General features: G+C 37.1%; 4 protein-coding genes across 4 annotated transcripts; 1 reads left to right on the forward strand and 3 right to left on the reverse strand.

The window, feature by feature from the left end:
* The first annotated feature begins 7,997 nt into the window (after positions 1-7,997).
* Positions 7,998-11,128, forward strand: LOC113333056. The gene is made up of 2 exons (XM_026579547.1): positions 7,998-8,137; positions 8,353-11,128. The coding sequence occupies exons 1-2, from the start codon at positions 8,129-8,131 to the stop codon at positions 9,571-9,573; spliced, it is 1,230 nt and encodes a 409-aa protein (XP_026435332.1). The 5' UTR covers positions 7,998-8,128; the 3' UTR covers positions 9,574-11,128.
* Positions 11,129-12,974: 1,846 nt separating this feature from the next.
* LOC113332726 lies at positions 12,975-14,984 on the reverse strand. Its single transcript, XM_026579236.1, has 7 exons — positions 14,802-14,984; positions 14,594-14,672; positions 13,832-13,894; positions 13,668-13,715; positions 13,494-13,556; positions 13,333-13,395; positions 12,975-13,231 (listed from the first exon to the last, which is right to left on the reverse strand). Exons 2-7 carry the CDS (start codon positions 14,648-14,650, stop codon positions 13,223-13,225), a joined length of 303 nt encoding a protein of 100 aa, XP_026435021.1. The 5' UTR covers positions 14,651-14,672; positions 14,802-14,984; the 3' UTR covers positions 12,975-13,222.
* A 3,297-nt stretch (positions 14,985-18,281) lies between these two features.
* Positions 18,282-19,454, reverse strand: LOC113333230. The gene is made up of 2 exons (XM_026579740.1): positions 19,230-19,454; positions 18,282-19,028 (listed from the first exon to the last, which is right to left on the reverse strand). Exons 1-2 carry the CDS (start codon positions 19,452-19,454, stop codon positions 18,282-18,284), a joined length of 972 nt encoding a protein of 323 aa, XP_026435525.1.
* A 297-nt stretch (positions 19,455-19,751) lies between these two features.
* LOC113333231 lies at positions 19,752-20,444 on the reverse strand. The gene has a single exon (XM_026579742.1). The coding sequence runs from the start codon at positions 20,442-20,444 to the stop codon at positions 19,752-19,754; it is 693 nt and encodes a 230-aa protein (XP_026435527.1).
* Positions 20,445-23,289: the final 2,845 nt, after the last annotated feature.

The following is a 23,289-nucleotide window of genomic DNA, read 5'->3' on the forward strand; positions in this document are numbered from 1 at the left end:
ATAACCTGCATTCATTCAATCCTTAAATGCCACTGTTGACATTATAATAACAAAGCTAATATTCCCCCTAAAGGTGAGATAGGTAGATTTCATCAATCCGCACGTCTTTGTTATACCAATCAATATGATATGCTACTCCCCCTTAGTATATGCTTCCACTCTTTCGTTAGATAAACGTTTAAGCACAATTGTTCTTTTTCTTAGTGATACCAATCAATATAAAATCAATGTCAGTATCACTTGTTTACTTCATATATTTCTCCCCCTTTTTGTCACAAAATGACAAAGAAACGAAAAATAAAGGACAACATGAAAAGAATCTTACAGATCTCAAAATAGACTTGCAAACCCATAGAGTTAAGCACGAGGGTTCCACACACCATTTTTGATAACCAACATCAAAACCGAAACTATAAAGTAATTTGTTTTGATATGTTATCAAGGAAATAATTGCCTGAAGCAATTTTCCCAATTTAGCTTAGCAAACCAAAAATCAACTAAACACTTTAGTTCCTTTGCTAAACCGATTGTACAAATACAATCGCTTCATTCGATAAGACCAAAATAAAGATAACTCTATTTTTCTCATCAGGTTATAATTATCCACATAACTTAGACCTTTAAATTTTAAACAAGATAAGTACTAGGTTAGTTAACTAGCATTTCTTGTTAAGGCATTCGAGTAGATTTGAATAACCGAAACCTCCACTTTGATAAGTTTGACTCAGATAAACTTAGCTTCTCTTATCCGGAATCGAATTGGACTAAACAATCCATCCCGTAGACTTTTTCTTTCGTTAAGCCATAAATAATTTATACAAACCATATAAATCAACTTGCATAATTGTTCACCTCAATCGGAAGCAATTGAATAGACATAAGCATTAAAACACCGCAATTGCACCGAAATTTTGTAAGCCTAAACAATTGATACCATACAATAAAGCAAGATAACAATAGTTTTTCTTAACCGGAACCAATTGAATCACACACACATCCATACACACATAATGGAATAAAATCATCAATTGTACCGAAATTTTGTTAAGAAAAAGCAAAATATATATGAAATAAAATCAGGCTTTTCTTAAACAGGAAAACAATTAACTAACAAAATTGTTACTTCAAATTTCGCATCCACTTCTCCAAAATGTTTGTATCTTCTTCCATGAAGAATTGATATCGAAATATCATTATGTTATCATCCTCATACAAAACAAAAGAATAACAACAACCAACCTTTACCAGAGAAAGGTTGAAAACCGGTTTTTAACTATTGCAAGCAAAAGTTGAAAACCATCGAAACACATACGCTTTTATGCTAAACCAAAACCGATTCAACATATTGTGACTTTTTCACATATTGTTTCTATCAAAACCCCTCATGATCCTTTGATAAAGCCTACCAACATGGGCTAGAACTTAATCCTGCTAAATCAAAAAGTAACCAAAACCATAAGGGTTCACAACATTATAAGATCGAATATCAAGGTAATAAAACCAAAATCAAACATCCCATAAACATCAATAACAATAATAAAGCATTCAAGCATAGGTTATGTAAATCAAAAACCATCATAAGAAAAATTACAAATCAAATAATTTTATTCATAATAGTTTTATTCATAATATACCTATTACAATCATTGAAAGAAATCAAAAATTGAAGTCTATTTTTCTTGATTAAGCATTACAGCAAATAACTTAATATCTAGTGGTGCCCTTATTGTTAACTGAAGTTTCATCAGTATACATACTATTTAAAGTATGTCTCAAGGATTTTGTTGGCAACCACTTTCTGTTGTCCAAGATTTTCAATTTGAAGCTTCAAATCGGCTAGTTCACTTTTTGCTTCATCCGTTCTATCTTTCAGACTGTCTCGATCTTGTATTAAAGAAAAAAGATTTCCTATGAGTTCTTCAAACCCATGCATAGGTTCATGCATACCATCTGTGGGAAACCACTTGGTAGAATCTGAATCATCGATCGCAAATAGTCTTACTTCATCTTGAGATATATCAGAGTTGTGATCAGGAACGATTCTTGAGACAATTTTCCTGGTTCTTCGTTTTGAGAGAAAACCTGGACAGTTTCTAACTATTCGAGCTTCCCTTTTACTACTCCTGGTAACTCTTCGAGTTATAGGAGACATGATTTAGTTCAAGACCTTTTAGGGAAGATCTAATTCTTATGAGAAGATTTTTCTTATAAGATAAGAATATATTCGGTTTACGAAAATAGGGTTTCCAACAATAGGCTATTTTACAGAACTTTTTTTTTATTCAAGGACAATATCCCTTATTACCGATCAAACAAATCAGTACCCACTTGTGCTCTTGATTTTTATGTGTTTTTCTCATCCAGGGTTACGAGCACAAAACGGATGAGTTAGCACACTCTCCTTTCAACTATGTTGAAAAGGAGTAAGCCTTTTTTGGCTTACTTTGAATACCAGAAACATAGTTCATGTTTTTCTCAGGGAATTTTTGCCCAAAATATTTTCTCTCAAGACGATGATCTTTTCTAGCTCTAGAGATATGATCATGTGGAGAAACTGTACTGACGTGAGAATTTTCGGAGATAGATAAATCTCTCTTAATTCTTTCAATGAGATTTTCATAATATTTTCTCATTCTAAGGACTTCCTTATGATTCACATCAGTGTGATTATCTGAAACAATTATCGGAAACTCCCGATTGTTTCTTTTGGCAGAGATTCTCTCTTTCCCTTTCTTATGGAGTCGTTCTTCATCAAAACAAGGATTGTTTCGATAAGGGTGAGGAGGAACCTTTTTCCAGAAGCGATTATTAACTCTTTCCTATGATTCTTTTGAGTTGATCTTATCAGGTAGTGGTATAATCTGTCTTTCTACTGAGGAATGGTCTTTCAGTTTTTTAAGACAAGAAACTTCCTTCAATATTTTTACCACAGTATGTTCAAGAAGTATAAGTTTCCTGTCAAGTGACTGAAAGTTGTATTCCTTAAGATCACCCTCACGGAATCGGTTCAAAGTTTCCTTTGTACAAGATTTCGTTTGATCATCAGTAGATCTAGAAGCTGGTTTTTCATCCTCTTCTGACTTGATGTAGTTACGAAAACTACCATCATCTTGATCTATCTCAGATGTGACTAAACCGGTTTTATTACAGTCTGTAAAAGTCGAGCAAGGACTTTTAGTTTCCTCAGCATCAGAAGAAATCTGATAAGAATAGAATTCTATCACGGCCAGCAGAAGCGTTTGCTGTTGCAGACAATGAAGAAAGCAAGTAATAACCAAGGTATTATAAATTTCGATAATCAAATACAGGACCTGACCTCTCTTTTTATAGACCTGGAAACAAAGCAATCCTAATAAAACTCTTAAACAGACTCATAAACCTATTGAACTCCCTATGGATTAAAAAACTCAGTGAGAAAAACCTTACAAGGAATTCTAGATAAACCAAAAGACTGAAATTTAAACCTGCAGAAACTCTAACCCAAACAGATGACATCAACTTATGCTTCCATGACTGAATTTGATCCTATCATTCCATCCCCTTTGAAACTGCCTTGTCCTCAAGGCATAGTAAAGATACGTTCATTTCCGCTTCGTCATCGCCTGTTGGCTCCGGTAATTTACTATGAATCTTCACATTAGAGGATAGCGTTTTCTTGAGATAGGAGACATGAAATACTGGGTGTATTCGGGACTCGCTTGGTAATTCTAGCTCATAAGCAACCTTACCAATCCTTTGCAGTACTTTAAATGGCCCACAAAACTTTGGTGCAAGTTTCTGATTACCTCTGCGAGATGTAGATTGTTGTCGGTAGGATTGCAACTTCAGATACACATAGTCTCCAACCTTAAATTCTCGGTAAGTATACCTTGCATCCCCTTTTTGCTTCATCCTATTCTGGGCTATACTTAAATTCTCCTTAAGGGACATCAGGACTTGGTCTCTTCGCTCTAATGCTTCCTCAACTGGCGTACTTCTGGCCTCTCCTGGAGTGTAATGGTGCATAACAGGAGGAGGTATTCCATATAATGCCTCAAAATGAGTCATCCGGGCTGATGTGTGGTACGTTGAGTTATACCAATATTCTGCCCAATGAATCCATCCAGACCAACTTTTTGGTTTATCCCCAACAAAGCAACGCAAATAAGACTCTAGGCACCGGTTCACCACTTCCGTTTGACCGTCCGTTTGAGGGTGATAAGAAGAGCTCATTCTCAGTTCGGTACCTTGTAGTCGAAATAGTTCCTGCCAAAATTTACTAGTGACACAACATCTCGGTCTGATACAATCAATCGTGGCAACCCATGCAGCTTCACAACAAACTCTACAAAAACCCTTGCCACTGACGTTGCTGTGTACAGATGTTTTAACGCCATGAAATGTGCATATTTGGTTAGGCGATCCACAAAAACAAAGATAAATCTTACCATATGAGTTTGGAAGTCCATTAATAAAATCCATGGATATGTCTACCCAAATAGTCTTAGGGATAGGTAACGGTTGCATTAGTCCAGCCGGCGACAATGTCTCATATTTGTTCTTTTGACATGCGTCACAATGTGATATGTAGTCTTTAACGTCTTGTCTCATTCCCTTCCAATAAAATAATTTTGAGAGTCTCTTTACTGTTTTCAAGTAACCTGAATGTCTGGCTGCAGGCGACGAATGAAACTCCTGCAATATCAATTCCTTCCAATGAGACTTAAGATTTAACACCCACTGTTGGTGGTATTTAAGTAACCCATCATGAGTGCGAAAGGCTGTTTTGAGTATGTCTTTATCCACCATGCGAATTTGATGATAACCGGAACGCAAGTCTAACTTGGAAAATAACGAGACCCATGCAATTCGTCAAGAAGTTCATCAATAACAGGAATGGGAAACTTATCTTTAACCGTCACTTGATTAAGAGAACGATAGTCGATGCACATCCGCCACGTTCAGTCTTTCTTCTTGACCAAGAGGACTAGTGATGAGAAGGGGCTTGTGCTTGGTCTAATTATGCCCGCATCCAAAAGTTCCCTGACAAGTCTCTCAATTTCAGACTTTTGACAATGTGCATAAAGATATGGACGTACATTCACCGGTGTAGTTCCTGGAAGTAGTGGAATACTATGGTCGTGAGCTCGTACTGGCGGTAGCTTGGTGGGTGTTGCGAATATTGGAGTATAGCAATCAATTAATTGTTTGATCTCTGTAGGTAGTACTGACGTACCACTTGGCTCCATACCTTGGACCTTCAATATTAAACCTCGTGCTCCTCCTCGATTAGCTTCTTCATAGTGCATATAGATGCTAACTGGGGAAGTTGTGATTGATTTCCAAGCAGATGTATCTTCTGATTGTTAACATTAAATTCCATCGTCAAATTTTTCAAAATCCCACAATATTGTCCCTAGCGTTTCTAGCCATTGAGCCCCTAATACCATGTCGCAGCCACCTAATGCTAGCACATGAAAATCACTAATAAAAGGGGTGCTTTGAACACGAAACTCCAGCTGTATGCAACGCCCTAAACATGGGATTCGACTCCCATTAGCGATCATAACCTCAAACTGTTCATCCTTAACCATATCAATGCCCAGCTGTTTTGGTATGGATGGGTCTAGAAAATTATGAGTACTTCCTGAATCCACAAGAATGGTGACTTTCGCCTTCTTAATCTCACCCATTATACACATAGTTTGTGGCGATGTCGATCCTGCCAATGCATGCATGTAAATTTCAGCTGTGGGTTTTCCTTCTGTATCTTGTGTATCATATTCAACTTCTTCGTTAATGTCTTATTCACCTTCAATAAGGAATAACGTCTTTGACTTACATCGATGACCTCGAAACCATATTTCATCGCAGTTATAACATAACTGTTTCTTCCGCCTTTCCTTCGCCTCTTCCGTAGTAAGTCGTTTGATTTAAGGAGTAAGATTGGGTTTAACTGTTGGTGCTGCAGTTGTAGTATTAGGTCGTACAGCTGGTCTTGAACCTTGTCATCTTAAGTTAACTTTTCATCTTGCAAACGAGCCAACCCTATAGTCTCAACTAAGGAATCCGGACTTAGAGCTTGTACTTCTAATCTGACCTCAGGTTTCAACCCACCAATATAACAACTAACCAAAAAATTCTCTGGAATATCACTTACCAAGTTTGAAAGTCGCTCAAATTCTTCTTGATATTCTCCAATGCAATTAAAACTAGTTTGACTGATCTTGGCTAAGGCTGCAGCCGGGTCATCATATTTTGTGCGTCCAAACCGCTTCAAAAAGGATGCAGAGAACCCTTCCCAATTAGGGTTAGGTGATATTTTCTTCATCCACTTATACCACTGTAACGCCTTCCCATCAAGATTAATACCCGCCAATTGCACCTGTTTTGCAGCCGGTATTTCATAAAATTCAAAGTACAATTCAGCGCATTATAACCAACCTTCAGGATCCGTACCTTCAAATCGCGGAAAAATCACCTTTCCATCGTTTTTAGGTGTGTTACGAGCTCCACTGGTTGATTTTTCTTTCTCCAACAACTTCTCCAATTGTTCAGTCAAACGAAGGCTTGATGTAGCCATGGCGGTAACTTGTGCTATTAACTACTCCATTCTTATCATTGGTATCACGGGTAGCAGAAGCGTTTGCTGTTGCAGACAATGAAGAAAGCAAGTAATAACCAAGGTATTATAAATTTCGATAATCAAATACAGGACCTGACCTCTCTTTTTATAGACCTAGAAACAAAGCAATCCTAATAAAACTCTTAAACAGACTCCTGAACCTATTGAACTCTCCGTGGATTAAAAAACTGTCATGTACTTGACTATTGAGAGAAGGGTGCCCCTTATCAGATTCAGTGTCAGTGTTTAGTATTAGCCTTACTAATAGTAATTAGCTTATTGATGGGTGTGTTTATCATTTGTAATTAGTGGTTTAAATGTAACCAGCTGGGGGACTACTAGCCATAGATTCTAGGTCAGTCTGAGTCAGGCTTATAAGCTGATAAGTCTGTAATGAACATGGGGTTAGTCGTGGGAGAGTTTGAGAGATTTTAATGGAGTTAGCAAATCCTATGTTAGTCGTGAGAGAGTTTGTCAAAATCTTTTAAAATCTCTATTAGTGGTGAGAGATTTATAGGGAGTTTCTAAAACTACCTCAAAATCCCTTAAACTCCCTGTTAGTGGTGAGAGATTTGATTAGAATCTTTTAAACTCCCTATTAGTCGTAAAACACTAGAGTCATAGGGAGTTTATAATTTGGGGGAGTTTGAGGGAGTTTGAGGGAGTTTCATGATGTTTTTGTGCTTGGACAAAATCTCTCAAAAAACAAGAGATTTTTGGGAAGTTTGGGTTAAACCCCCAAATTGCATAGACTTTCTCACACTCCCTCTAAATCCCTAGAGATTTAAATATATTAAAATCTTTCAAACTCTCCCATGACTAACAGCTGGAAATGTTTTTATCAAATTATTAATGTAAGAATCTTTTATTCGATTAGACTGAGCTCGTAAGAACCAGAGAGGTTTGATGCTCACGAATCAAGAGAGGTCTATCCTCAAATTATCCCCAACCTTGTCATCGTACTCAGGTACATGACAATTGTTATCTAGAGCCGTTCGATTCTGCTATTTTCTTCAATGGAGGTTGCAGATATGGACGAAATTTATCCAAGAGAATTCACTGAAATGGAATTCTTATCACAGAAGATTTATTGCTCGGGAAGATATCAAGCTCCAGTAACAGAGAAGCTGGAGGGTGAATTTATTCGACCTCGTAGGCAAGTAACTGCCTGGATGAACTTCGTTTCAACAGAAATAAAAGATATCCTGGCGATGGAGCGAAGGCTTTGTGATGAGAATTCGGAAGAAAGTCTTGGATTACTCCAATCAGTGGTTCAACAAATGAAGACGATGAAGAAATACATCGTTGAACACATGGAACCAAATCCTGTTTATTCAGAGTCAGTAAGTGATTCAACTCAGAAATCCTCAATTCCGTTAGCTGAAGAAGAAGATGAATATCTCGATTGCAAGTTGATTCCGCCGTATTTCTTTGAAGAAAATGAGAATTCAACAGTTCTAGACTCACATGAACAATTTTTTTCCCCTAATTGGAGTATTATGATGGATACTTTCCAAATAAAAAATGTTCCAGGTAAAGCGATCCTGAATTTCTGTGAGTGTTTCTCTATTTTTCTTAATTCTTCTCATTGCATATTTGACCGTGGAAAAGAGTTCGATATTAGGAAGGTTTTTTCTGATTGTGTTGGAGATTATACATTAGGTTCTGTCACAACTATTTTTGGTTCCTTTCTACTTAATGTGTGCTCGATTTTAATAGATAAATATGATCGGAATTTTGTTCAACAGCTGCTTTATAAACATGGGTACTGGTCAGATTCATTACCCAGTGGTGTTACTACTGCTGCTTGGTGTATGTTTGATAAAAAGCTTGAGACTGCAGATTGGAATTCGCGTGGTATTAAAAATTATTCTCTCTCGCAACGTAAAGTAGATAAGGTGAGTTACAAATTGATTGTCGACGAATGTCTCTTCCTTATCTTGGATTCTTTTCGTAGGATATTTGATCGCGGAAAAGAAGGAAAACTCATTAAGGGGTATTTGTTAATTGATAGTGATTATAGATTCTGTTTTGAGGTGTTTGCTTCTGTTTCATTCGTTCTTAATGTGGGTTCAGTTTCGATGGCTTACGACAAAGAAAAATTTGTTCATGAGATTCTCACTAAGCATGGGTTCGAAGCTGATTCATGGTTTAGAGTTTGTATGTTAGCTAATCCAATGGATATTTTATGTTTTGAGCACAAGTTTTTTTTCAACCACACAGTGCCTACTGGGATATTTTGTTGTCATTGTTTGAAGTTTACTGATAAGGTATTTGATCGTCGAAAAGAGTTCGAAGCTATTAACTGGATTTCTTATATTCTTGTTGTTTATGTATTTTTTTTTGACAAAACTACTTCTGGGATGTTGGTATTCTCTGTGTGTTCAATATTAAGGGTTAAATTTCATGGAAATTCAGTTTGTAAGCCAATTCTTAAACATGGGTATGGATTAAATTTGTTGCTTATGCAAATGGTTGGAGTCGTGAAACATGAAAGTGATATGCTGCCCATACATTCGAGGGAATCAGTAGTTAAGTTATGGAGTATGGGGGATGGTTGGATTACTATGTGGCTTTTCATTAAGATACCTGAAGCACCTGTAACTATTGGTTGTGGTCGTTGGTTGTTCGATAGAGGAAAAATACATGAACCCATATTATGGAATTTTCATTGTAAGAGTTTTTGTGGTGCAGAGGATATTATATTCCAGCTTCAACTTGGCTTATCTGCTGCTACAAGGGTCCTTTATGATGAACTGTTGAAGGAAATTGTTGGTTGGCATGAATGTAGAGATGTATCACTAACTTTCTTACTGAAATTTAAACCTCTAATCATGCTTCTTTTGCCTATTCTCACAGTTGTCAGCAGGGTTGTTTATCTTTTGAGATGGGTCTGTCCAAGTACTTTACATGGGTTCTACCAAACTATTCAAGCTCATGTTAGACAAAATTGTACTAACATGCTGTAGTCGATTGTTAGGGGCTTGTACAGGGTAAGAATACTTGGAAAAGACTACATATATTAGAAAGGCTGACGGTGTTGTGCAGATAATTATTTGCTGGAGTCTAACTATATTTTGATACTTGAATTCTCAGTTTTCTTGGTTGTCGTCACTCAGTTTTATCTCTCAAAAATCAGTTCATCAATGCATTTTCTATTAATTACTTCTGAAGTTTATGAAAGACTGACGATTGAAGAGAGGGTTCTAATGACAGTTCAGCATTCCAGGAGGTATTGTCTGCACGCTTTTTACTATACCTGGTATTTAACTTCTTGTTACAATCATGAGGTGGGTGTATATTATTTTCTTTCATCTGGCTACTTACTTCCTGGTTTTGGTTACTTGTGGGGTTCCCGGAGTATGGTTAACATTGGTTTCACCTCAGTGGGGGGTTATGATACGAACTGGCATTCGGGAAACAATCTGTTACTCGAAACTGAAGCCCTTCGACATTTTGCAGTATTTTTCATGAGTAAACACCGTTGGAACTTGTGTCATGCTATTGGAGTTCGCTGTAGAGGTTTGTACTTCTTATCTCCATCTCTCACTAGTACTTCTTTACCACTAAGGGTCTCAAGCACTTTTCCCGAATTTCTGGGGATATCTAGTTCAATTGCTTTTGAAAGAGAGGGAATTATTTTAAGTTTGCAATGGAGCTTGCTGTACCAACCAACAAAAAGTGCTAGCTGGACAAATCTTTGGATCAGTATTCTTGTTCATGGGGTTCTCTACACAGATGACGACATGGAGATTAATATTCCTGCCTCAGCAACCACGACTGATACTTCAAGCGGTGTTTTTATTCGTGCTTACCAAGCTGTGCGTGGTGAAGATAGTGTGTGCCCTGGAGAGTTAACTTTACAGATTGATTTGGAGGGAGGACCTGCGATTTTATATGATCATTGCATCTCTTAGGGAAATGGTCAGATGACTATGGCATCTCAGCATTGTTACCCAGCAATGGCAAAAAGGCATGCGGAAATGTCAGTGGGTGTGATGAGTATCCAGGATGGTATTTTCGAGCAGCTAAAGTTGATACATGTGCCTGATATTGATCCTTGTAAAGGTCTGACATGGGTACTCGGTAGCATAGTGGCGGCTAGTCTTCTTGGCATGTTAGCGAGTAGTACATGATACGGAGGCATCACTACATTCTGACGCCTATGAGTATTCCATCTTCAAGTTACAGGCATATAACAAGGTGGTTAAAGACAACCAGTTCAGACATAATCCCATCCTTGAGGACAAGGATGTTTTTCGAGGGATCCGTAATGTCATGTACCTGACTATTGAGAGAAGGGTGTCCCTTATCAGATTCAGTGTCAGTGTTTAATATTAGCCTTACTAGTAGTAATTAGCTTATTGATGGGTGTGTTTATCATTTGTAATTAGTGGTTTAGATGTAACCAGCTGGGGGTCTACTAGCCGTAGATTCTAGGTCAGTCTGAGTAAGGCTTATAAGCTGGTAAGTCTGTAATGAAATGTTTTTATCAAATTATTAATCTAAGAATCGTTTATTCAATTAGGCTGAGTTCGTAAGAACCAGAGATTACCAGAGAGGCTTGATTCTCACGATTCAAGAGAGGTTTATCCTCAAATTATCCCCCAACCTTGTCACCGTACTCAGCTACATGACAAGCTCAGTGAGAAAAACCTTACAAGGAATTCTAGATAAACCAAAAGACTGAAATTTAAACCTACAGAAACTCTAACCCAAACAGATGACATCAGCTTATGCTTCCATGACAGAATTTGATCCTATCAAAATCACAACAGCGTCATTAGTCAGAGTCATAGGACGTGTCTCTTTATCAGTAAGAGGTTTACCAAGAGCTTCTACTTTGACAATGAGATCCACATTCTCTTTAGACAGACAACTCAGTTGAATGCCTTTATCTCTGATCTCCTGTTTAAGAAGATTTGTCTCTGTCTTTAATAACACTACTTTAGAAGACAGATTTTATAGGCTTTAGGAGTTTTACCAACTCTTTATCAGCATCTTCCTTTCCATCAAAGATGGACACAGATTTTTGCGCAACTCCTGGATCATGAGTCAAGAACATCTTCAACTTTTGAGTATTCAAACTCTTGCATAACTTTAACTGAATCAGACATTGGATTCAATTTCTTATAGGCGCACCAAACACATATTATTAGATCTTTTCGTGTTTGCCTGCTCTGATACCAATTGAAAAGGCGAGGGTACCCAAATATACCTCAAGCTAAAACTTTTCCTACCTATAAGTCCTTTCTCCGAAAGTGATTGTCTATGGACTGAGTCGAGACAATGCAACTAATCGGTTCACACTTCGTGTGATCGTCTATGGATACGAGATCGAGACAATATAACAACGAAGTATGTTTACTTGATAAAAAGGTTCGGACTTAACCAAACACAATAGGATTGCTTATCAAGTAAATAGGAATTAACGTTTGTGTAATTTACTTTAATTATAAAAAAACAATTATAATACGGAAATATAAAGTAAATGACACGACAAATGCAGAAAAACCCCGGAACTTTGATAAGTATAACACTTATCTTCGCAGATATGGCATCGATATAATCTTGTATATACTGTTATGATTATTTGAATGGGTTATGGTGAAGATTTCATCCTAGGAAACAGTGTTTAAATTAGTATAAAGGAAGTACATTCATGAACTTGGTTCGTGAATCGAAAGAGAAATCATTAGGCTTATCGGTTCGGCTATTCATTGCAAATCTTTGGATGACCAATATGTGTGAGATGGTAAAACCGATCGTAACTATGTTACTTATGTATCTTGGTGAGATTTGATATCTCGAATTCTGCTTATTTTTTTTTAATGAATTTAGAGTTAAATAAGAGAAACGCATTATCAATATATTAGCTCCAAATTCGTTGTTGTTTGAATTCTAAACAAACATTATACACAAATCTTATAAGATAGTGCTCATATAATATAAGATTGTCTACAAGTCCTCTCTCAATTTTAATTACTGGACAACTTGGCTAGTACTAAATTAGTAATTTCTTTACGCGTGAAAAAGGCAAACTCAATCTCATCTGATGATATATGGATCAAAAACGATTCAAAGACCTTGAAACTTGTAAATGGGGTCAAACGGAATCTTCTTCAATCCAAAATTTAACCCTTTGGAAGATTCAAAGGAAGCTAGTCCTTTGGAAGTTTCTTTTACTTTGAAAGCAAACAAAGAAAGCACCCAAAGGAACGATTTAAAACCCGCTAATTGAAGTCAAACGGAATCTTTTCTGGTACTACCGTTCACCGATCCTTTTCCTAGAAGCTTAAATTGTCCATTTATAGAAGTCGTCTCGTCCATGTTATATCGTTCAGTGTATAGGTTACATCATGCATAATGGTAATGCGAGAACAGATTTTAGGTACAATCTAAAAAAAGATTTGTCCAGTGAATAGAAATTTCAAACCAAGAATACTTGTTTAAGCAAATACATTACTCCTAATAGGACTGCTATCTAAATAATCCATTGATTCAACATCAACAAAATTAACATTCACAATTATTCCTCCATAGTTTAAGAATATGTTCCGTTTCATGACATTATAGATATATGTAAATGTTTCCTCACTTCAGCCCTCGGGGAGACATTTACTCAACCTGCAACAACATAAAAATCAGAACAAAAATGTAATTCATCAAAAACAAATAGAAGAGTACATTGAAAAAATGAATAAAAGGTTACTGTAATGAGATCTCACAAGGCTATTTCCACCGGAAGTACAAGCGGGTCTTCGAGGGGGAAGCTGCTGGTGCGGTGTCCGCTGTAAATTTATTTTTGTCAAGTGAGAAAACGATCGAAGAACATAACAACCAAACTCTGCATGACATTAAACACATCCGGTTTTGCTTATCTAGCTACCTTTAATTTTGGACGCAGTGGTTCTACAACAGCTTTCGTTTTCTGACCCAATCCTTCTGTTTGCTGTGAATAAAATGAAGTCACACATAAATAAAAAGGAAAAAGGAAGGCAAAACAACCCCTTCAAACTTCACTCATTTCAAATCCATGCAGACGCAAGTGTACCAATATTACCTTCCCTAGAGCCCAATCGGCTGAATCAAAGAACGCCCGCTGATTATCCTGTCAACAAGAGTAGAGATTTTTTTTGGTATACACCAGGTCGAAATTTTAGATAAATAGCACAACGATTTCGAGCTTTTAAAATTTGGATGGATTAGAAATGAAGTGAATGGTACCTTTGAGATCAGTGGCTTCTTCTTTGGTACAAGTGCCCCATATTTCTTCCCCAAATCAGTTGCCTGTAATAAGGTGGACGCAAATAAATTACTGGGTCATTTGCAAACCAGAACAACCGTGCTTGGTAATAACTTAAACCAAGACACTGCTGCCGACAGTTCCATGTGCTAAGAACAAAATGTGTCAATCCCCAAGGACCTTAAATTCTCCAAGTAGGACATTCTACACTGGCTTGTAAATTTTCAAAGGGACCACGTTAACATAGGGATCACTCATTTTCTTGAACCCTAAACAAGATTTTGTTGTCAGTATTGGCTGGAAGCTCCCAAGATTTTTAATGTATACATCGAATCTGTCAGACAACCCATCATGATACCCATATGATAAATCCAATACTGGCCGTTCGATCCGAGATCAACCACTGTTGGCCCCACAAACCATCTAGTCTAGAATCTGCAAGGAATATTTAAGAGAGACTAGTAGAGATTCTGACAAAACTTGTAGATGGGTCAGGCATATGGTGTGGTTGGTGGGACCCACAGTTTGTTAACCATCTGATTCTTATGAATAAAAGAGAAAGGTTGCTCAAGGCTTCAACAAGATAAAACTATCTCCATTGAAGCACAATTTTTCTTAAAATAATTAATGCCTAAATTAATCTTTAGATTTTGATTATGAATAAGTAACAAATGGAAAGATTAGAATTTGTTGTGCAAGAATTCTACTGAATTTCTTGGTTAATCTTTTAGTTAGATAATTACCTGATTTTCTTGGGAATCCATGTAATCTTCTTCACCTTTATTGTTGTAACTCTCCATTTCTTCTCTTTTGTTTCTCCTCCTATTGAGAGAAGTGAAAACAAAATTATAAATAAATAAATTAAGATCAAATTAATTGGTGGTATAGATATTTAGAATTCTATCAAAAAAAAAAAACTATGAAGAGAAAGAAAATGTGGTTAACGCTTACTTGCTAGGGTTTGCAGACACAAGAAGAGAAGAAAGAAGGGATGAGAAGCAAACAAGGGATGTTGTGTGGGAGAACAAGAGAGTGAATGGAAATTGCGTATTTATAAGTATGAAAGAAACTGAAAAAATAAGGGCTGTGTGGGGGAAGGTTAGGAAGTTACAAAAGAGTTGGAGTGAGTTAGTGAGATAAGAATAATATTCATTGCACTTGTTTATTCAAATACATGACTTGGTCCTTGGGTGAGGGAGAAAAACGGGAGAAACTAGTCTCACTCATAAAACTAAAATGAAACAGTAGCCTAAAAGACCAATGATGTATATGAGACAAAAGGTCAATGGGAGAGTGTGGTTTGTTGTTTTCGTTTCTTGAGCATGTACCTTGAAAAGATTTTGACCATCCGGTTCTTTAAAAAGAAAAAATCTAGTGATTTTTTTTCTGCAGTTTATGCTATCACGCAGTCTTATGCATACAGACATTTAAATTGACGAAAGGAGTCCAATTTCACATATGACAAATAGATTTTAATTGGTCGTGATTATTGGATCACTCAAACAATATTCCTATTAATCTTGGTATTTGCACATATAAGTTGTAAGGAATATAATGGATATATATAACGGATATATATTTTTAAACATGATTTTCTATAATAACAAATTTGACGGTTTAAGAATGCGTGTTCGTTATGGATTCGACTATTAGAATGCATGACAACGGTAATCCTTTTTGGTGTCCTACCCCTCTATGGTTGTTGGAGATTTTTTCAATAAGATGTAACTTGTAACAGATGAATTCGCATTTGGAAAATAACAATAACTTGCAATTAATGGTATAAATGTGTCTACCAAGAAAAGTGCATATTAATTTCACATTTGTCATTTTGCTTAAATATGGCATTCACACAGAAATCTAAGTGGATCCTCAATCTTATCCTTTCTCTGTTCCAAATTGGGAGGCTTTTTATATTTTTCAATCTTTCCTCGTTCCAGCAATTGACGCATATGCTGAAATCTTGTGGACTTTTGGAGTTGCCAAGATGGAGTATTAATTCTGAAAAAACAAAGTTGGAATTTGTGTTTACACCTTCAAAAGGATTAGGTGTAGCATAACACACACGAGAGAAAAGTGGAGTAGCGAGAGGCGGATATAAATAAGATATACCAGTAGATGAATGTTGTTAAATTCTCGGTTATAGTTTACATATCAGCATCACCAGCAGTTAATGAAATTAGGTCACCACAAACGGAAAAATGGTTTGCACCTGTCTCGGTTCTGTAACGTCACATACATGTATAATATGTATTGCACCTAACCATCTCACTCAGACCCTTTAAGTGCATGGGCCTTGCTTTTATTAAATACTTCCTACTCTTTCATTTTCTTCTACTCCTTCCGATTCAATTCTTTCTCTCTCGATATACTTCCTTATCCATACATCCTTAAAAATAATCTGATTTTTTGGACATAACACTGTCAAGACTAATCCCCTGCATACCTACATGATTTTTGCACTAGAAAAAAACTTGAGATTTGACTTATTTTATAATTTTCCCATATCAAAATTTTCGTGTTCGGAGATAAGCTTGTTTTGATGAGTCCAGATAATCCACGGGATTGTTGCTGGAAGGATCTTCCAAAGCACTTTGGCCAGTTGCCAACAAGTGTCTAAACCTTTTTTTTTTCTTTTTAAGAGAAACTTAGGCATAGCCTAAAGGAATAGTTTGATAGAAGAACTAGTGGTGTCATCGTTTAGAAAAACATCAGACCCACTGCTAAGGTTTTTACAAGTAATAGCCAAGTTTAGAGCTTGGAGGTTTTGGGTTCTATAAAGAAGTTTAAGACCCAATAAAACAAAAGATACAGGTTTAACATTTAAGACTGTTTCTTCACTCAATGTATGTTTTTCCTTGTGATAGTTCCTGCTGAATCTTCCCTTTATAGCTTTGATGTAGAGAGCATTGAAATGTTCCAGAATTTCATTGGTTTCAGCATGTATTCCAATGTTCATGTGTTGCTTTTCCTCTGCCCACCCAAACGCTAAATTTGCTCCTCCTATGGCTCCTCTTGCTCTTCATTGACCTGTGTCTCCTCTGCTATCAACATAGTTGCCTGCAAAATCTGTGATAGTTAGTGTTGAGAAGAACTGATAAGTGTTAGGATCCTGAATAGTGCAGATTTTGATTAAGAAACCAAAAGTATGCTTTTGAGTAGGAATTCCAACATGAATTCCTGTTGTTGTTATATGGGGATCAGTATCATAAGTATGCCCCTGTGTATTCAGAGCATAGTGGGGCAAATTGTGGATTATGTTATGATCACATATATGTTGTTGTATGCTGAGAGTTGTATTCTTAGCATTTGGAGTAATGTTTGGAATACTAGATCACATCTAGTCTTCCATATAAACCAGCAAGTGGTTGCATAAGTGCAGGTATTGTCACTGCTGCTTCCATTGTGAAACCAACTATTGAACCAATCCATGAAAGAATTTTGATGGCTAAAAAGACCATGATTTCCACCTAACACGTGCTTCCAAACCTCAGTGGAAGCAGGGCAGTTGAGGAACTTATGTGTCATTGTCTCCTCCCCACTATTGCATATTTTGCATATGGTGGAGAATGCTTGCAGTTTTAGTATTAGTTGGGAGAATTTCATGAGCACATTTCCAGAGAAAGATTTTAATGGCTGGTGCCACTTCCAAGTTCCACATAGCTCCCCAGTTTCTTGTTGTATGATCATTTCTATACAGGTTCTCTATTTTGGCTTTGTACAAAGCTTTAACAGAGAATTTTCCTGTGTTGTTAAGATTCCAGTGCATGACGTCTTCTTCTCTGGAGTGGATAACAAGATCAGTGATGACTTGAGCAGTGTCAGGATTGAAGATTTGCTGAATGAGTTGGAAATTCCATTCCTTTTGATCTGTGATTAAGTGAGCTAGCAGCTGTAAATCATTGGGGCAGTTTGCAGGTTTTGTGAGCTTGTCAGTTGAGTCAGGTATCCATAAGTCCTCCCAGATTTTGATTTTGTTACCATTGCCTATTCTCCATACACAGTGTTGTTGAATATTCTGAATTCCTTCTAGAACCCATTTCCAAATCCAGGAGTCTCCATCTTTGGCTTTGGTATTCATGTTTAGAACATTTCTCCCCAATAAGTATTTGGCATCCATCATTTTGTACCAGAGAGAGTCCTTATCCTGTTCTAGCCTCCATCCTATTTTTGTTATCATTGCACTATTGAAAAGTTCCATATTCATGAACCCAAATCCACCAAGATCCTTTGGTTTGCATATAGCTGTCCAAGATTTTGGGTAATATTCAGTGGGGTGTTCCAGATTCCCCCCCCCCCCCAAAAAAAAGAAATCTCTTTGTAAATTGTTCATATCTTGACAGGTTTGCTTTGGTATTATGAAGCAGTTCATTTGATAAATGCTGGATGTGGAAGTGACATATTTTATTATAACTTCTCTTCCAGCTGGATTTAGAGGGGAATTCTTCCAACTTGACAGATTCTCTTCATCTTATCCACTCCTGGTTTGAAAGATTGGATTTTGCTTCTGTGAGTAAATAGAGGAGAGCCTAAGTACTTGTCATTTAGAGGTAGAGCTTGAACTCCTAGTAGATTGCAGATATGAAGCATTAGAGCTGGGTCAGTGTCCTTGCTGAAGAAGATACCAGATTTGTTGAAGTTGATGAGTTGACCAGAAGTATCTCCAAAGATGTTGAGGATGTTCTTGAGGTTTTGGGCTTCAGTAGGATTGGCTTTGCAGAAGACCATACAGTCATCAACAAAAATAAGATGGTTTATAGATAGAGCATTCTTGCAGATTTGTACTCCAGAGATAATGCCCAAGTCTTTAGCATGAGACAAAGTTCTGGACAGAGCTTCCATGCAGAAAAGAAATAAGCATGGCGATAGAGTATCCCCTTGTCTGAGACCTCTAGAAGGATTAAATAATTTATCAGGGGAGCCATTTATCAGGACAGCTGAAGAAGTAGTGGAGATGCACTGCATAATCTTGTTACACCATTCAGAATCAAAGCCAATTTTTGTCATAATGGTATGAAGGAATTTCCAATCCACTCTATCAAATACTTTAGCCATATCAATCTTGATCCTCATGCTTCCTTTATTGCCCTTGAGACCTCCTCTGGTTCTCATGTAGTGAATAATTTTATGGGCAATAGCTATATTATCAGCAATTTGTCTTCCAGATATGAAGGCAGACTGGTAGGGAGATATGATTTTGTTGAGGAGAGGTTTCATTCTTTGAGCTAAAAGTTTTGATATTATTTTGTAGGTGGTGTTGCAGAGACTAATGGGTCTGAAGTGGCTTGGGCAAGTTGGGTTTTCAATTTTTGGTATCAGAGATATAAAAGTGGAATTCATTTCTTTGAGGAGATGCCCAAACTTGAAGAAATGATGTACCATTTTAACTAAGTCTTCTTCTACAATATCCCAGTTTGCTTGGAAGAAATTTGGTGGAAAACCATCTAGACCTGGAGCTATATCTTTGGCCATGCTAAAAAGAATAGCCTTGACCTCATGATCTTCAGGAATTATGTTGAGAATGTTGTTATCAACAGTGGTGATAATTGTAGGGATGAGGTTAATGATTTTAGAGTTCATGTCAGGTGATTCAGCAGTAGCCATCTTAGAAAAATGATTTGTGAAACATTGTTTTATTTCTTGGTAATCCTCAATCCAATTTCCAGCACTGTCTTGTATAAAATCTATCTTGTTTCTTCTTATTCTGCATTTTGTAGTTCTATGGAAATAACTTGTATTCTTATCCCCCAATTTGATGAATTGATATCTGCTTTTGGTCTTCCAGAATTTTTCCTCAATGTCTTTCCATTCTCTGAGAACTTGATTTGCAGTTTTTATAGCTTCACCTCTGTTGTGTTTGAAGTAGTTTTCTTGTAACCAATGTAGATGTTGCTTACTTTCTTAAATATTTGACTTTATGTTGCCATACACTTGTTTGTTCCGAACTTTAAGTTTCAGCTTAATGTCTTTGAGCTTTCTAGCAATGAGGAAAGCACTAGAACCAGACAGATTTCTCTGCCAGCATTCAAGAATAATATCCTTACAGTCCTTATGGTCCAACCAGGGACCAAAGAACTTGAAAGGAATTTTACCAGTACACCAATGAGGATTAGTGTTAAGAAGAATGGGTTGGTGATCAGATCCAGATGATAGAAGATTAGTGATAGTAGAGTTTGGATATAAGAGAATCCAGGATTTAGTGGCAAGTCCTCTATCCAATCTCTGCTCAGTGAGAGCAGGACCATTTCTCTTATTAGACCAAGTGAAAGGGAAGCCTGTACTTCCTAAGTCATTTAGATCTAAGTCCACAATTTTGTTACTAAAAATATTAGCTTCTACACTATCCAATGGTTGAGTACTGTATTTTTCATTATCATGCAAGATGAAATTGAAATCTCCAATAACCAACCAAGGGAGTGAGTGATTGGTAGATGTTGTCTCCAAGGCTTTCCAAGAGTGAAGTTTACTTGGAGTATCATATGGGCTGCCATAAAAACCAGTAAAAAGCCAAGAAGGGCCACTAGTAGGCTTGAATGTAGCATTGATATGGTGAATGGAATAGTCCATAATTTCAACATCAAGATTTTCTTCCATATCATTACTCCTCCAGCAGTACCACTAGCCCCTCCAGGATTGACATGCCAATAATTCTGAATATTAAGCTGTTGCATGGAATTTAAAAGTTTTCCATGTTTCTGCTTTGTTTCAGAGATGAAACAGATGTCAGGGTTGAATTTGGTCAACATATCATTTAGGTATTTCTTGGTATTTTTTTCCCTAGCCCTTGACAGTTCCAGGCTATGGAGATAAAAAATTGCCAAAAGTAGGATACAGGGGATATTTTGAGGTTGGTCTCCTAGCTATAGGATCATAAGAATATAATGCAACATATAAGTGCACATGGTAATGGTGCAAGTGATTTAGACTAAGATAAAGAATAAAGAGATGTACCTCAGAGGTTGATGTTGATGAGCCAGAAGCACCATTAGTCATTGGGGAATGCTTGAGTCCAGAGGTTCAGCATAGTTGTCAGAATAGTCCTTGAATCTTTTGATGTTATCAGTTCACTAGTTTCCATGGTACTGCACATGTGTGATTGTTTCCTCTTTGGCATGGTTTTTGCTTGTCAGAATCTTTAGAGAAGAGGATCAGTTGGTGAGTTTGCTTCAGAAGACATGAAGTGTCTTTCTAGCCCCAGCCTTCTTTTTGAATGTTCAGATTCAGCATCCATCCTTTCTTTGATTTGAGAAAGGGTTGGTAAATTTGGGTGGGGATAGCTGGGAAGATACCAGTAGTGTCTTGAGCTTGATTGACATTGGTGTTTGTGGGTAGGGTGTTTGGTTCTAGCTGCTTCCTTGATCTTTAACTTAGCTTGATGGTTCTTGTAGTTGGTGGAGATTTTCTTAGATAGCTCAAGTTTCCTGTTCCTTATTTGGTTAGCAATTACATCTGGGTGTGGAGTTGGGATCAGCTCTGTAGAAGCTCCAAAAGTGAGGTGTTAGAGGATGAAGGAGCAATTTTTGCTATTGTCTTTTCAAGTTCTTCTGTCTTGCATTTCTCATTTTCATTTCAAAGACTTGGGTGCATCAGCATCAGTGTAACCTCTGTGAATGACATTTCTACCTTCTTGGACAGATTTTTGATAAACAGTTTGGGGTGGTGGTAGGTTGAGGTGTTGGCAGTTTTTGTAGTTAGAATAGTGGGATTTTGAGGGAGTAGGTGGGATGGGAAGGTGGGATGGGTGATCTAGAATTCTACAAACTTTAGAATTTGATACCATTGAGAGCATAAGCAAATTCAAGCCAGTGAGAGATGGTTGGGGTTTCAAAGGCTTCAATACCAAACTTTAATGGCTTAGTAACATCAATGGTGAGCTTGACTTCTAAGTTTTTCTCAAAATGTCCCTTCCATAAGGTTTCTTGGCAGTTTGATATTCTCCAACAGGTTGCAGAATGTTGTTGATATCTGGTATGATATGAGTTGGGATTCTTTTGATGAGAAGCCAAATCATAACCTTAGAGAATTGTTCTTCATGAATTAAGTCTGGACCTCCCAAGGGTACACCAACTAGTACCATAAGTTTATCAAATACTCCTCTAGTTCCTCCATTCCTGAGAGTGAATAATCTTCTTCATGGTGAGTCTGAGAATAAAGTAGTTCCTTCTCCTGTTCCATATATCCAATTCAACTCTGCCATTGAATTCCCAGTTATTGTTGATGAAATTGCTGACTCTTGATGTTTCAAAACATATGTTGCTGCAGAGTTTTCCAATAAAACACCATTTCCAGTCTAAGCTTGCTTGGTTCTGATGTTTTCAGGGTTTAAGAAAACCTTGGGATATAAGTCTGCTTCAGGCATTTTGAGGTTTTGTTCATCTGAGCAACAAGGTTTTCAATGGATGGGTTGGGGGATTTTGAGGAATAAGCCATTTGTGGGTGGAAGAGGGGGTAGTAAACAGAGAAAACCAGTAAGTATATTGACCAATGTGTATTGTGGTGTAATAAGACCAGTAAAGATGTTGAGGGGAATCAAACCAAACTTTAATTTGAAAAAGATTCTTGACAGTGTCAGTAATGCAGGGTTTTTGTAAGTAGTTGTGGGTTGTCCTCAAGCTAGTCAAATATGGTTTTGGGAGGTGCTGATCTAAGGATGAGGGAATCTCATTGTAATTATACTTGTGATAGATGTTGTTGATGTAGATGACTAATGGAATTTGGCTCAAGTATCTGCACCCAGAAGATGTTACATTGTTATCTAAAATGTTGAGAGTCTTACCTTATCCTTCCCATTGGGGTAATAGATGATAATTGCATAACCTTCAGAGAGACTGAAAGTGATGTGACTAACTTTAATTTGAAAGTTTGGCACGGGTTGGTTCTGGTTTTGGTCATCAAGGAATGAGTTGATTTTGAAGTGGTCCTTATACTTGCAGTTGTGGCGGATAGAGATAGAGTTGTTGACTCTTGCCAGAAGTTTTAGGAGTATAGTCATCCAGGATTTGTACATAACAATCCAAACTAGAAAGACTTTACCTTGGGTTGTTGGCATGGGTTCAGATCCCCGGTAGGCCCTTTGTATTTTATGAGATCCTACAAGAAAAGAGGTTGATATCCACCAGACCTTAGTTGGCCTTTTGGAGTCTGACTGTGTTTGCATCTGGGCTGTAGAAGTTATTTGAGTCAGATTGACTAAGTGATTCAGCCCGATTGACTGGGAGGTGTAGCCGGGTCGGTTTTGATGGGTATGTTCCATATTCTTTCGCTCATGATCTGACCCGATGTAGGGAAAAGAATTTTCTTGCCAAGTGTTGTTTGCTGCTTCCCATGAACCAATGGTGGCTCATTGCTTGTACTAGGTCAAATAAAGATGCCAGTAGGCATAATTATACACATCAAGTTGCAAGACCAATCTTTAATAATGTGAGTCTGGTTGCCCAGT

Source organism: Papaver somniferum, unplaced genomic scaffold (genome assembly GCF_003573695.1).
Source record: "Papaver somniferum cultivar HN1 unplaced genomic scaffold, ASM357369v1 unplaced-scaffold_132, whole genome shotgun sequence".
Taxonomy (NCBI): domain Eukaryota; kingdom Viridiplantae; phylum Streptophyta; class Magnoliopsida; order Ranunculales; family Papaveraceae; genus Papaver; species Papaver somniferum.